The sequence below is a fragment of the Danio rerio genome, chromosome 7 (genome assembly GCF_049306965.1).
Source record: "Danio rerio strain Tuebingen ecotype United States chromosome 7, GRCz12tu, whole genome shotgun sequence".
Taxonomy (NCBI): Eukaryota; Metazoa; Chordata; class Actinopteri; order Cypriniformes; family Danionidae; genus Danio; species Danio rerio.
The window spans coordinates 63,235,379-63,251,389 of NC_133182.1; the positions used below are offsets into that span (position 1 = coordinate 63,235,379).

The window sequence follows — 16,011 nt, forward strand, 5'->3', positions numbered from 1 at the left end:
TTTTTTACACTCTCCTTCTCATCTATTTTCAGACATCAATTTCTGCTTCGAGAAACATACATGAATAAATGAAGGAATAAAAGTAAGACTTTTGAGCATTTAAATATTTACAATCAGGGTTGCAAACAGGAATATAAGTAATAAAAAAGTGGGAATGCTGCATGGAAAACCAGCCCAGGCATTTTTATCACTACATGACCATTCTGTTACTTTTAAACAGACACATTTACTCATTATTTACTCACATTTAAGTAGTTACAAACCTTTTTGATTTTCTTTCCTCTGTTGAACACAAAATAAGATATTTGGAAGAAAATTTAAAACATGTAAACTTTGACTTCTATCGTACGAAAAACAAATACTATGGAAATCAGTGGTTACAGATTTCTAGCTTTATTTAAATATCATATATTTTATGTTCAACAGAGGAAGAAACTCAAAGCTTTGAAACAAGTAAATTGTGCATGAATGAACTAGCCATCTAAGCAGTCTGGGGGAAAGTTACTTTTTGTCATCTATCCAGGTTTAAGGATCAGCAAATAATGACTTGACTTCTGGTTGATATTTTGGTATCAGAAGTGGCATATACGAAAGGCAAAGGCCTCTGGATTACGTTTATTTTACCAAAATAAAATATGATCATGCCTTGATTTTGAATGATTTCATTATGACAGTACGTTATGGCTTTGCTTAGACAAAAGTCTTGTCACTGAACAGAAATAATGTCCAGTATAGAATATAAAGTCATGGTGCTGTGGATAAAGAATGTATATTGTGTGCGACTACCATGATCTTGGAGGACTGCATCCACACATCTCTACAATGACCCAAATCACTTATTAAAGAACTTCTCTGGAATGGCAAAGAAAGCATTCTTGCAGGAGTCCCTCAATATTCTTTGGATTCATCTTCAAAGCCTCCTCCATCTTACCCCAGACATGCTCAATAATTTTCATTTCTTGTGACTGGGCTGGCAAATCCTGGAGCACTTTAACAATTTTTGCATTCAGGAACTTTGATGTGGAGGATCAACCTTCTGCTTTTCTAAATGATCAACTAGAAGTCAAGTTAATATTTGTTGCACTTACAACTAGGATTTTGTTTTGTAGTGTATGTCATAATCTAGTGTTATTTCTTATAAATTGGAACCAAAAGTGTTAGTTACTTAAAAAAATAAGTAACAGTCTTTCTCAGTCACTTTATTGCATTTCTCATAACACTAATGCATTTCTGCAAAACAGTTAATGCATTTCTCAAAACAATTAGTACAAACTGCAAAAACTAGCTGATAACCTTCAAAAGCGCGTCACATGCTCAAAATGGATAGTTCATCCCTCAAAAGCAAGTATTGATGTCAATCAAAGTGTCAGTGTCATCAAAATGAAAAGTCCTGACACCACTGTTTATAAACAAGATAGTCAAATGACTTTGTAATGTTTTAATTATGACAGTTTACTCTGTACATTTTGCCAATGCAATAAAGTTTTGGTGACACTTGCTGAAAACGCTCAAGACAGCACTATATACTATTTGCACAACCATTTGAAAACTACAGTAAAGTTAGACATCACTGCATTTAGTGAGGTATCTGACTACAAGACACTGAATGTGTATGTTTCACATGTTTACTGCATTTGCTCTTTGCAATTATAATTTATTCACAGCATTGTGCAAAAGAATAAATACACTCTTATCTACAACAAACACAAACTTTCTTTGGTGTGCACAGCTGTAAACAAAATTGCAGAACATATTGAAACTGAACCTACAACACAGGTCTGTAAATTATTCATGAAATTGTTAAGTTGTAAAGACATTTTCAGGAAATAAAGATTTACTTTTTTTATATTTAATTTACTTGACAGATTTTGACAACTGGTTTAACATATTTGTATGCAATGACTCAAGTAATGAAATGAGGAATATTCTTTTTACATGGAATGACTATTAAGCATTTACAAGTTTAGTTAATTTTGACTGACATGACATAAGCGAATGATAATTATAAAAAGCAAATTATAAATAGCAGAAAGTTGTGTGAAAGCAAATGATGCAAGTTCAAAAGCAATTTGATAGCAATTTGTTGGAAGGAATGAGAAACTACTACTATGCTGTGCACAAATGACTAATTGTTTTGAGAAATGCATTAACTGTAGTGCAAATGTAAATAGTGTTGTGAGAAATGCACCAAAGCCACTGAGAAAAACTGTAAATGACTTGCTTCATCTATAGGTTGGGCTTTCTTGTTTGTAATACTATCTAAAGTACATCTTGTGAATGTGAAGTTAATAAACAGGCTGAATGAAATCAAAACAACCTTTCAGCGGCACTGCCTTTCTTAAATTACATAAAAAACAGGACACATTGAAAGAATGAATATTCAGAGTTGATATTTATTAGTTTTTATTCATTTTAAGAGATACTGAATCTGTGTTTGTTCAAGTGAGATGAGTAAAAAGATGCTCATATTTCATAAGTTATGAATGTTTAGTTCATGTTTCATATGTTTACAGATCGTGTTGCAGCCTAATCTCACAAGGAAGCAAAACTGCTTTATGTTTTGCCAGTTTAGTGGCTAGTTGGTACAATTTCAGTCGTACAAAAATGTACTTTGTTAAAAAGGAACCATGCATCCAGCCACTAAAATCATACTAAATTGTAAGAATGGCATCATTCAAATTTATACCAATTAGCCACTAAATCAAAAAGCCGCAAGATCGTGTTGGATTGTACACAACACATCTACACATACACCTGATTTTTCTCAACACGTGGACAGGAGAGCTGCTAGTCAATGCATTGGAAAACAAAGCTACTGGTTCTCTACAGTGCTCAGCATAATTGAGTATACACCTCCTTTTAAAAATTCGTATTTTTAGCCTTTTCGTAGTAAATATAGAAAATGGATTTTAAGGCATTTAAAATGATAAAAAATATTGTCCAATACAAAATAGTTTGAAGTACAACAAGAGTTATTGCAAACAAAATTACAAACTACACAATTTCTACTAGGTTTTATGATATTTTTTGTTTCTCTCTATTTTTCCTGTTTATGCAAATTTCATTTAGTATTTTTCCTCAACATATTATTTTTGGTGTGCTCAAAATTTTAGACTGTGGTCTTTAGTTATTTTGCTAAATTATTTCCAGTTTAGACTTTGATATTTAGCCCCCCTCTAAATGTTTTTTTTCTTTTTTAAATATTTGCCAATTTATGTTTAGCAGAACAAGGACATTTTCACAGTATGTCTGATAATATTTTTTCTTCTGGAAAAAAGTCTTATTTAAAGTTAAACATATTTAATGTAAAACAACCTCACATATTTCATTAACTTTTAAAATGAATGTATTTAATTAGCTAGTTAGTTAGTATTAAAAAATAAACAAAAGTCAAACAATAAATACTTAAACATTCAGCCAAAACTTTCATGTTATAGAGTATAAAGTGATATGCACAGACTAATGTAAGACAATATACAGTGTATCCTGAAAGAATTTATAGCGCTTTGCTTTTTGTTATTTTTCTGTCTTTTTTTAATGAATTTACAACTATTTCAAAAATTCTTTTTTTCACATTGTCATTATAGGATTTGTGTGTAGAATTTTGAGGAAATTAATTGAATCTATTTTGGAATAAGGCTGTAACTCAAAAAAATGTGGAAAAAGTGAAGCACTATGAGTACTTTCTGGATGCACTGTAAGTTTATAATTAGACAGCAAGCTGCACTGTGTGGTCATTCTTCCATCACTGTTCCCAGATTTTAGACTTCAAATAGCTTAAAATACCCTTTACAGACATCGTTTCTAAAGGAAAGCATAAAGAAAATGATGTTCTTGCAGAAACAACCAGTTCTTTAATTATCATTGTAAGATCGAAGACTATGTTCAGTTCTGTAGTGTGAAAAAAAATCAGTTATATAGTTACATCATTACGTAAAAAAAAAAAAAATTATTAAAATTGTACTGTTAATACTTATACGGAGATAAAATTCAACACACTGTCTAAAAATAATATAAGCATTAACATGAAATATAATTTATGTTACATAGCCAGGATTTCTTCAACCTCATAGCCTTGATACATAAGGGAGAAATCCGCTACAGTGTTAGTATCTGCCATTCATATTGCCTTTTGACAAACAGCCTAGAGATAAATCTGATTTAAGTTTCATTTCAGAGATATCAAAACTTCAGAAAGCAGAAGCAAATGCTGGACCTGCAAAAAGGAACTTTTATGTGTCAGGAAGAGAAGTGTTTTTGCTAGCTGTGTTCAGGCAGAGGGAAAGCTCTATTGAGCATATGCTGAGCAAGTGTCATCACTCTGACTTATCGGTGACTGAAGACACTAAGTGTGTTTGAAGCGTCTGACTCTGACATACTAAGCCAAACAAGACAGTAACAAACAAAACGAGCATCTACAGAGACAGGAAACGATCCTTCAGACTAGAACACACTAAACGGATGCTTATTTACCAGAGAGAATATCTTATAATGAATGAATCATCTTAATCACGAAGTGCTTTGTGTGGGCAATAAAAGTGAGACCTTCAGTTGTGTCAATTCATGCTGTAATGTGCCAAATTATATTTTTATTAGCACACACAATGGCTGTGTCCATGACTGACTGCGTTCCTACACAACACTATTGACATCTAATGAAAGCACTCATTGTGAGCCCTGCTAATTTTGTTTTTTTTAAAAAAAAACTCCTGTCTTTAAGTGATAAACGCTCATGACAGCATGAGCACGATCACTTTTAGCTTATGACAGAAATTATTCACACCTTGAGAGAGAAAAGAGAGCATTTGCGAAACATGTCTGAATGATTGAGTGTAGTGTTTGAGTCAGGATAATTGCATTTCTGTGATGAAACAATCCAATCTCGACGGGAATATAAACAGTTACCTTCATTGCTGCTGTATCCTTGACCAAGACTGAACGCAACTGGCCGTTGAGTTCAAAAAACACCTCTCTCTGACCAGACTTGTTCAAGTCACCCAAGGCCAATGCTTTGATATGCAGAATTTTCCCTCTTTCCAACTCGACCTGTGACAGAACCAGACCAAGGTTATTTTTAAATTTGTTTTATTTCAATATTACACTGTAAACCCCCCCCCCCCCCCAAAAAAAAATAAAAAAAAATAAAAATCAAACCATTTAAGTTAAAAAACTAATCCTAATGAGTACTGTGAACTTAATCCATTTCAGTAAACAAAGCAATTTGAGCATAGTAAAACCCAATAAATAAAAATAATTCAAATCAACTGAGTACTCTAAAACCCAAATCGTTTGAGGAAACCGATTGCTACAAACCATTAGAGTAAAAAACAACAACAACTAATCTATGAGCACTGTGAACTTGCTTCAAGTTAAAGAAATTAGGTATTTAAACTCATTACCTTTAGTATTGAGTTCAAAAGTCTTTTCAAATGAGTAGAATGCACAGTTTTTTACCATCATGTTGATAACTTTTTAGTCACTCGGCAGAACTACAGATCGAACCACTGTGGTTTTTAACCCCTTCCTACATATTGTAAAACAATTAATATATAGATATTTAAGTCTGTAAAAATGACAAAAACGGTACTGGCAGATTATCACCAGGTGTTTGTATCATAATTTAGCAATACAAAAATGTATTTAAATTTGAGGATTTAAAATGATAATAATAATAATAATAATAATAATAATAATAATAATAATAATAATAATAATAATAATAATAATAATAATAAAGGAATAACAAAATATTTAACATTGCAAACTTACGGACATTTTTTACAATTAATTTTGTTTCAGTTTTAGTGATTATAGTTCAGCAGAGTTAACTTGTATTTACTTGAGAGCTAAACGGTGTTTGAATAGCTTACACTAACTAATAAAACCAATAAAAATAACAATGCATCTTAAATGTATAAGATATGTGTATATTAAAAATTATGAAGAATTCATACTCAACTCTTTATATTAAAGATATCATATAGTTACAAATTTGGGCAGATAGAGTCCTTTAATGTTTATGGGCCATTCTTAAAATATGGGCACTTTTAGCCTTGTGAAGTTAAGAAAAAAAAAAAAAAAAAAACTTGTTTAAAATTAACGTAACATCATAAGTTTAAACAAATTGTCTAGTTTTAAGATCTGTGAGAGGACAAACTTAGACAAGAAGTGAAACTTTTTTTTTTCATCGTGAACTGAACAAATGTCAATTCCACCACATCTCAATATACAGCTTATTTCAAAATGAAATAAATTATGGCAGTCAAACATTGTCTAAGATCATATTTGTATCTAGTTTAACCAATCTTTCCACAATATAATAAATATACATTTGTCAATGAAATAAATTAGTTTACTATTCAAATCACACTATAAAATTTTATATTGATTTGGTTAAGAGCATATTAGAAAATAAATCAACTGAACTTGAACATTAAATAGAGCAGGAACTTATTCATTATCAATACACTTTTAATGTGTAGGAGAACTTTTTAATTATTTTATAATTAATTTAATTATAATTTTATTTAAAAATGTGTGTGGTGAGGGAAACGACAGTGGTGGAAATGACAGTTCAACAGTTTATTGTGAAAAAAAAAGAAAAATAGCTTCACCGATTAGCTTTGAATTGATACTAGCTTTTTATGTATACAAAACACACTTATTTACCTTCATTTTGTTTGGTTTTTAAAAACACCTCTGAACATGTTTGGAAAAGACGTTATTAAGCAATATTTACCTTGACTTTTCTTCAAGTGTTGTTGATAAAAAATTTAATTCCCCCATCTTGTACACATTCTCAGGTGGCACTATTTATTTTCATAGAAACCACCTAAATAATCTTTCACACAAACTTTTAAAAGCGACAATATTGATAATAGTGTCACATTAATAACTATAAAATATTTAAATTATTTCACTAGTGCTTAATTAGGATACATTAATGGATACCAGATAAATAATATTTTAAAATGTTATTTTCATTGGTGAAGTTTAAAACTCTGGGTGTGCAACAAGGTGAAAACAGTGTTTTTGACACATAAAAGGAGGTTGAATAATATTTAAAAATATAATAGAAAGGTAGTACATTTTGTAAAAGAATGTTTTACTGTTAGTTTGACAAAGAAAGAAGAATTTGAACAAAATTATATATATATTTTTGGATATATGACCAAAGTGCCCATAGTTGAAGAAATACCCTTATATAGAAAATAGATATTTTAACTCATGTGTTTGGTTGTGAAAACACATACTGTATGCATTTCCCAAAGTCCATCACAGAATAAGTGTCTTATTAATTGTAAAATTCTTGTGAAAAATTAGTTTTTCAGTAACAGTTCCTAGTTTCATCTAGTTAGTTTTTCGTTTATTGTGAACTTTTAATTACATTTTAGTAACCAAATTATTTTTGATTTTAAATTTTAGTCTTCAATTCTGAAATAACCTTGAACACATATATAAAAAAGGAAAAAGAAAAGCAGTGATTAAGTAAAAAAGTCAAATAAATAAAACAATCCAGATTGAGGCAAAACAGGCTGGGCAGAATTAAGGCAGATTAAGGGATGAGTGATTAGCACAGGCCTGTGGGAGGCATTAGGTCTGTACCATTCACTGTTTGGATGTGGAGGGGATGCTATTTTGGGTGTGCCTGCGTTCGCCTCAGTGACAGCTTAATATAGCTCATGTTAATCTACGCTAATCAGCCACGACTAACATCTCATTTGGACAGCTCTACTGGGTGGAGAAACATGTCGCCAAATAACTTGAGTCCCTGAGAAATATATGATTACGCATGTTAACTGAGGAAAATCTGGTTCATTTTGAAAGGGTACAGAGAGACCTGGTTTGAAGAATCAGGCCAGCTGATGATTAAGAGATGCAAGTGAACTTTCCAGTCTTACTGATTTGGTGCATTTTCAAAATAAAAAGACTTTGTAGGTAAGTATGCATCTCTTTCTGGCTGGCTTTCCTTCTGTCAGAGAGTGATCAGCTATGCGAGTCCTGCATCTGGGGCTCTCAGTTCTCATGCTGCCTGCAGTAGGACTCTGAGACATATTCATGGATGCCAGGTAACACCCACTTCACTCATAATGGGGTTTTAGGAGCCAAACACACGGCTAAGCTTCAATCAACACATTTAGAGACACCTCAGGGCTCAGCTGGATAGATAGAGTTGCACCATTTTCAAATTATTCACAAACTAGCACAGATTAAGCTAAAAAATGTTCACATGATTAGCTTTATAAATCTCAAACTCCCAGCTAATGCAGAGCTCTAAAATATCATTCACGGTTTATTCAACATCATAACATCTTCACAAGAGCCTACATATTAAAAGTTCTATATTTTGAACACAAAAGGAGAGTGCTGTTCAATATTACTATGCTAATCAATTTTACAACCTCAGCCGCAATAAAGCTCGCTAATAAACTTTGTGAAAGTGGAGGCTAGCTGAGGACAGGGAGAAATCTAATTTTGCAAATCTCCTGATGAGAGAGCAGTCGGGCTCTTGGCTGAAGCTTAGAAGGTCAAATCCCACAGTGTTATAAAATTAACAGGATGAAGTATACTTGAAATGAATTAGCATGGGAAGAAATAAGGTACGGTGAACAAATGAATAAATAAGCAACTATATCACTGAAGTCAATAATGTAATTGCTGAGGGTCACAGCAAGTGCAGCTTGGTCAAAAAAAAAGTAAGAAAAAGCTATTTAGATTAAATTTAGTTCATGCTTAAAGAGATAGTTTACTGAAAAAAAGAAAATGAACTCACTGTTTGCTTACACTCACTTACACACGTGGTTTCAAACGTTTATAAGTTTATTTATTCTGGTGAAAACAAAATAAGTTATTTTAAAGAAAGCTGAATATCTGTAGCCACTGACATCCATAGTAAGAAAAACAAATACTAGAGAAGTCAATGTCTACAGGTTTCCAGCTTTCTTCAAACAGTGGTGGAGCCAGAGTACTAGCTTAACTACATCTCTCACTAGCGTGGCGGTAGTGTTGCTATGTTCTAAATCTAATAGCTTTTCAATAGTGTAGGTATTATTTTAAGTAAGTAGCGTTGTAGCATCCACACAAGCTACATTTACCGATCGTGAATCAATAAGTGACAGCATCAACATTCACGGAGCTGTGAGGCCGTTGTGTCTAGTTGATGAAAGGAAATCCATATGATATTGAGAATTTCTTCTTCTAGTTTTACGGTGGTCGACAACAAACTTTTTGGTGTGTTACTGCCACCTCTCGCTCTGGTAGGTGATATCATCAACCAATTAGGCTAACACGAGAAATTTGCTTGAGTGAAAGATGACTGAAGGAGATTTACTTCTGAAGCAGGATTTCTCGTGAAAATACCTCGAGAAGTGCATGTTAAGATGGAATATATATATTAAATTTACCATACTGAAATATTTAGATATTTTTGAGAAGTAATGTTAGGCTGGTGAGTTAAATTTATTCATAATGGATTAGCCAGCTCATAAACTTTTTATACGTTTTTTTAAATCAGTTGCTGATTTTAATGTGCAGGTATAATAATGGATACGTGTTTTTCTAACTGGATCAGATGTAACCAGACTTTTATATTATTGCACAGGGTTACTTCAACATAAAAAAGGGCGAGTTATCAGACTTCTTTTAAAGAAGCACAAACAATGTGCTTTTTCTTTTCAAATCCAGGTCTGTTTGATGTCTGCTATGTGTAATTGCTGTATTTCTTGTTTGGTTTTTTTCATGCTAATGTTTTTTATAAATTAATTCAGCATTGTTTTAGCAAAAAAAAAAAAAAAAAAAAAAACTGTTTAATTTCTTATTTTATTATTTATTATTTGAGTACAGTGTGTGTTTGTGGACCTCCAGAAATAGCAGTGGCCACCCCCTGGCCACCCCAAGTAAAAAAACTGTAGCTCCACCACTGTCTTCAAAATATCTTCTTTTGTGTTCAACAGATGAAAAACAGTCAAACAGCTTTGGAACAAGTAAAAGGAGAGTAAATGATGACATATTTTTCAAATTTGGGTGAACTATCCCTTTTTAGTCGGATCGTATCAGTGGTAATTCTGTTTGTATTATACCTTATTTTACCGTATTGACAATTTTGTTTTAACCTTAACTGGGGTAGTTCAGTGTGTAGATGTTCATTTCTAAAACAGCCAGGATGACAAAGCCTACGTAGATAGACTGGGCTCAATTTAACACAATGATGCAGAGAGCATGAGGAATCAGTCAATAGTCATTTGGCCACCTGAGACTTAAACCTTACTGAGGATCTTTGGTGTTGGTGTTGTTTTACAGAATGGTTTGAATATTTCATCATTTATTCAAGATCTCTCAATTATCAATCCAATTATTGATGGTCTCATTCTAAAATGGTATCATGTGATGGTCTGTGGTAGGAAGATGCAAGAGACTGTGGCATAACAACTGCATGCAATAGCTAACTTGGATCACATGTGCCTTTCATAACCTTTTTATAATAATCACATTAGCTTGAACATCCATTGACTCTCTGTCAGAGTTGTGTGACAGTTAGTCACTGTTTGCAAAGACCATAGAAATGAATGAGAAGTGGAGTATGCTGTATCCAACCTGTCAAGATATAGTATGTAATATCTGTAATAAAACCACATTTTGTTCTGGTGTAAGATCTAAAAAAATGTACTGTATAAGTTAAAAACTAATGGTTTAATGTACCATTATAATGAAGTTTGGTGCAAAATGAAAATGCAATTCTATAATATCCTTTTGCCATTTCCAACTACTCTAAACATTTGAATTTCAGACTAATTTTAGTGCTTTATAAATTGCATTACTTTATTGTATTACTTAAATTAAATTGATATATCTCATTAAAATAGAAAGAGTAGCAAAATACTTATTTAAATGTAATTTGTCCTAATTGCATTATACTCAGGGTGAAAAAAAAAATTGAATTAAATTTTCATTCGAACATTATGAGATGTGTGTACCAATCCAATCATCACCATGATCTGACAGATTTCATACTATAAGGGTGCATTCACACCTGCCTTATTTAGTCAGGTTGAATCGCACCAGAGTTCATTTTCCCTCTTGGTGCAGTTCGTTTAGGCAGATGTGAACGTAGCAATTGCACTCGAGTGCGCACCGAAAGCAGACCAAAAAAGTGTACGCTTTCAAATGAACCCTGGAGCGGTTTGTTTGTGGTGCGAATATGATCCAAACTAAAACAGACCCAATCACAAAAAGTACTGTGCCTTTTTGGACTAATCCAGTTCCCGCTGGCTGATGCGCTGCGCACTATAGAATGTGGAGGTAAAATATTTGTTGGCAGCACTTTGCCAACAGAGAGAGAGGGAAAAACATTACATGATGGATCGTTGGTAATATTTCCGAAAGATGACCATGTCGCAGTTTAGCTAAATTAATTTACGCCTCCTCCTAAAGTGACGACCGATGCGCCTTCGCCATTTGTAATGCTTTAAAACATTGTTTTCAAGGCACAGTCTCGATTCATTCTCTAAATGTATAGATTGTCTAAAGTAATGTACTGTATACAAACTATATAGTATACTATGAGCAGAGATACAATCAGTCAGCGCAGTCACTGCTCCATAGTCAAAAGTGACATTTTGTATCTGCCGGTTTCTTTACTTGCGGGAGTTCCACTGGCATTTTCCTGCACATGTATTCTGACCAACCGAAAAGCAGTTTAGGAAATATGTTCTACAACATCTGGCCAATGAGTTATGTGGATTTTGTCAGATGACTGCATTTTGGTTCTTTTCAACTGGTTCGGACAAAAGCAATCAGTGTGGTGAAAAACGACACAAAGACGGCAGAAAATGCTACAATGTATCATTTATTGCCCTTGGTCTGGACCAAATGAAGCAAACTGATGTGTAAGCACCCTAAAAGGCTGTTTATATTTTTGGATCGAATGCATGTGGTAGGCCAGTCGTAACCTTTGTACAGTGGCATATCCTGCTCCATACTGACACAGACCATGATGCACACCTTCATAAAATTTAACTTCATGTTGAGATAACACAGTGGAAGATGCATGGTTAGCTGGCTACGTAGTGGTGACGAGTGTGACTAGGACCAAGAGCCATGGGAGTGAAGCGAGGCCAATGGCTAGAGTGTTTAACGAGTCTGTTAAAGATTAAAGGAATTTACAATCACCAACTGTAGCCTCTTTTTTTCTTGATGAGTGCAAGTTTGAGCTTCTGCTAGAGTAGCTTCACATGTTTTTCTGGCTTAAACTCAAAACACCGGCAAAGAAACTCAACACATCGGAACATAGAAAACCCACTGCCTACTGGCATTTCAGAAGTGTTATTGCTAGAGAAGCACTTACAGAATGCTGAAGTGTAAATGCTTAAAATGGCATCAGCTATATGCAAGGTATACACCATGGGTATAAAGATCACTCAATGCAGAAGTATAAAAGCCAATTATCACATTCTAGGAGTGAGTGAGCATGTTCAGTTGTACACCTTTGCCTGTGCTCATCATTATTAGTTCTTCTACATCAGTTCAGTCAGGGTACTATTGCAGTAGGTGATTAGCTTGGATATTTGTTAAATTTGTAATGACAGGGGTGTCAGGCTTGTTTTAATGTAATGTTTGGATTTGTGCTAATATGGGAGATGTGAACCATTTTAAACAATTTATTTTCATCTGGTGAACTGGTTTTAACAGGCATCACAGGAAAGCATTTTCAAAACTACTTTGACTTAGCATTCATCTCATTGTATTATTTAAAAATGACTTTTCAAAGATCTTAAGTGTGAGTTGTCAATACATTTAAGGGCCATGACACCCCCACTTTCGGTTTAAGTCTACCTCAGAAATTTTTGAAAGGATGCATGATAATGGGCGTAGAGCTCCGCTAGAAAGGGCAGGAGTGGGAGGGGAACGAACAACTGTCGTCAGTCGGCTCACAAAATGAGATAAACCTTGAGTTATCCCCCTTATCAGGAAACAAAGAAGAGTTGGGATTCGAGCGAAGTATCTAGCCCAGCCCCTGAACGCTCCCCCCGGGAATTCCATGCAAGAGGTGAGGTGACAGGGTGGTGGAGGGATGCTAAAGTCGTGAGATGCTGCAGGTAAGACAGCTTTGGTATATATAGGGGTTTGTTCAAGAACTGATTTGATAACGGGATGATTGTCAATGACGCATTCAATACTAAACTTAATAATTAAGAAGCCGGCTCTTCTCATAGGATAAAAAAAAACCTCCACTATGAAAAATAATGAAAAACTGATGCGTAATCTTTGCATTTGCAGTTTTGTGCTATGTCGCCAATTTTTATCCCGCCTCAAAAATCATTTTCAACCCAGAAGCTGAAATTAGCTGACAAAAGCTCCAAATCATCCAGTTTTCTCCACAATTAAAGCTAACAGGTGCTAACATTGTCTTAACTGATGCTTAACACACAAATCTGTCAAAATCTCAAAAAAGTACCCCCCCCCCCCCCCCCAAAAAAAAAGACTCAAAAAAAGACATCCAAGACAATAATTTACAGCCTTTTTTCTATGCCACTAGCAAAATGCATTTACATGCTGAATTTTGCTACAAACAACACACTGTATTAAAATGTAAACCTATTTTTTCCTAAGTGCTTTTTCTTTTTCTAAGTCTTAATACATTATGGCAAAATACATTCAAAAAATACTTTTCTGCTTGCATGTTAAATTTGTCAATTATAATTGGGTATTATATTTAGCATGTTTTACATATTAAAGCTATGGATGGAAATGGCAAATATAAATTACATAATTTAATTTTAATTTAGCAAATGTTATAACTTTGCTCATACAGTATATCGAATAAATAAATTATAAATTGCAAATTCAAATAAATAAATAAAATGTCATTTAACAAATTCCATTTCTGTTTAGCATATTACATTTCAAAATATTTTTACTCATATGCTTCCATAGACAGATATACTGTTGACATTTTAATTTAAAAAGTTATCTTGTCTCCTTAATTGTATATCTGCAAAGACTAGAATGTTAGCTTTAGCTGCTAAATTGACTAAAGATCACAGGCTTGCCTTCCATCATTCTGGACATAACAAACACAACACCACAATCACCATAATCAAAGCTGAGGATAGTCCAGGTAAAAATGTTGTGTTTTGGTAAGGAAATGGTACCTGAAACTCCTCTGCGATTTTAGGGCCATCCAGAAACAGACGAGTATTAAGGCAGTCCACCGGACCAAAGGTTGATGTGAACTCTTTAAACTCCTGGAAGACTTTAGGGTACATGGCTGCTGACATCACATCTTCAGGGGTGATTTCATCCCCGTGTGCTGCTCGAAGACCAGATTCAAGAGCCTCAAAGTCCATCGGTGGTAGCGAAGCCCCTGGACGACCTTCAATTCGAGGCAATGACTTGAGCACCTATAAAATAAAAAACATCACATGATTAACTTTGGCATAAAATATGGTTTCTTACTCATGGTATTAGCTGAGTACAACTGACCTCTTGTCATGTAATCAAATGTGTATTTTTTATATAGCGCATTTATTGTGTATGGCCATACACCCAAAGCGATTCACAATCATGAGGGGGGTCTCTCCACACCACCACCAGTGTGCAGCACTTGGATGATGTGACAGCAGCCACAGAACTGCACTAGTGCTATTGGTGCTAACCACACACCATCTATTGGTGGAGGGAAGAGACAGTGACATGAGGTGGACAGTAGATGGGAATAATATGATTGTAAGGGCCGACTGAGGGCTTTGGCCAGGACACTGAGGTTACACACCCACTCTTTTAAGTGCCATAAGATTTTTAATGACCACAAAGAGTCGAGACCTCGGTTTAGCATCTTATCAGAAAGACGGCACCCACTGACAGTATAGTGTGCCCTTCACTTTTACTGGGGCACAGACCACAGATCGAGTGCCTCCGGGTGCCTCACCAACACCACTTCCAACAGCAACCTAGTTTTCCTATGTGGTCTCTCATCCAGGTACTGACCAGGTTCAGCCCTGCTTAGCTTTAGTGAGTAACCGGTCTTGGGCTGCAGGGTGATGAGGCTATGTCTCTCTTAAAGGGAAAGTTCACTCCCCAAGAAATACTGTCATCATATAATACACTGTAGAGATGTTTAAGTGAGCTTACGCCATTAAGAAGCCATGTTTGATTTGTTGACAAATATTTGCAAGATTCCTTAATGAATTGGACTGATTCAGTTCTTAAGTTTAAGTCCCTCTATACCAGGGGTATCTAAACTCAGTCCTGGAGAGTTTGTGTACTTCTGAGTTTAGCTCCAACTGCTTCAACACACCAGCCAGGACGTTTCTAGTATATGCATTAAGAGCTAGATTAGCTGTTTTAGGTGTGCTTGATTAGGGTTAGAGCTAAACTCTCCAGGACTGAGTTTGGACATGAGTTTGGAGATGATACAGTTACAACGGTTAACAGGCCACCGAAGGAAAAGATTATCACACTATAATGACTTTAATTTCAGTCTGTTTCTCACATATCAACCACCATATGACTTAATATATTGAATACACTGAAATAATACATCCTTGGTATGTTCAGTCTCTATCCTGATTTGTGTAGTAGTTTGGTGAACTCAGCTACACAAATTTACCTTAAAGCAATGAATGATAAAGTTTTCAGTTATGAGTGACCCAATGGCTGAAGAGAATTTGTCATGACAACCAATTCAACTTTCAGATTCTGAAAGCTCAAGTACAAAAGACCTAAATAATGATGTGAGTCGATATTCAGGTCACTGGTCACATCTTTAATGCAACTTTGGGATTTTCAGCAAGCATTGTAACAAATTCCATCGCTTAAAGCACAAATGTTTTGCAAATGAATCAACAGTAATACCATTCACTATCTTATCATGTCTTTGTCCTCTGGCTAGCGTCTGACATTGCAAGCTCAAAAGTACTAAATACATCATTAGTGCTGTCAGAGTGGGCGTTAATGAACAGAAGCACAAACATTTTGACAAATAGGTCAATTGCAAAGGAGAAGCTACACCAC

At 34.4% G+C, this 16,011-nt stretch overlaps 1 protein-coding gene across 2 annotated transcripts in view; it reads right to left on the reverse strand.

Moving 5' to 3' along the window:
- Window positions 1-16,011, reverse strand: part of pcxb (pyruvate carboxylase b) — a 374,478-nt gene that overhangs the window by 2,155 nt on the left and 356,312 nt on the right. For both annotated transcript variants that reach the window (NM_131550.2, XM_073907043.1), the window contains 2 exons: window positions 14,151-14,399; window positions 4,906-5,046 (listed from right to left, as the gene is read on the reverse strand). In NM_131550.2, the coding sequence (NP_571625.2) occupies window positions 4,906-5,046; window positions 14,151-14,399 (390 nt within the window). The remainder of the gene's footprint in view (window positions 1-4,905; window positions 5,047-14,150; window positions 14,400-16,011) is intronic.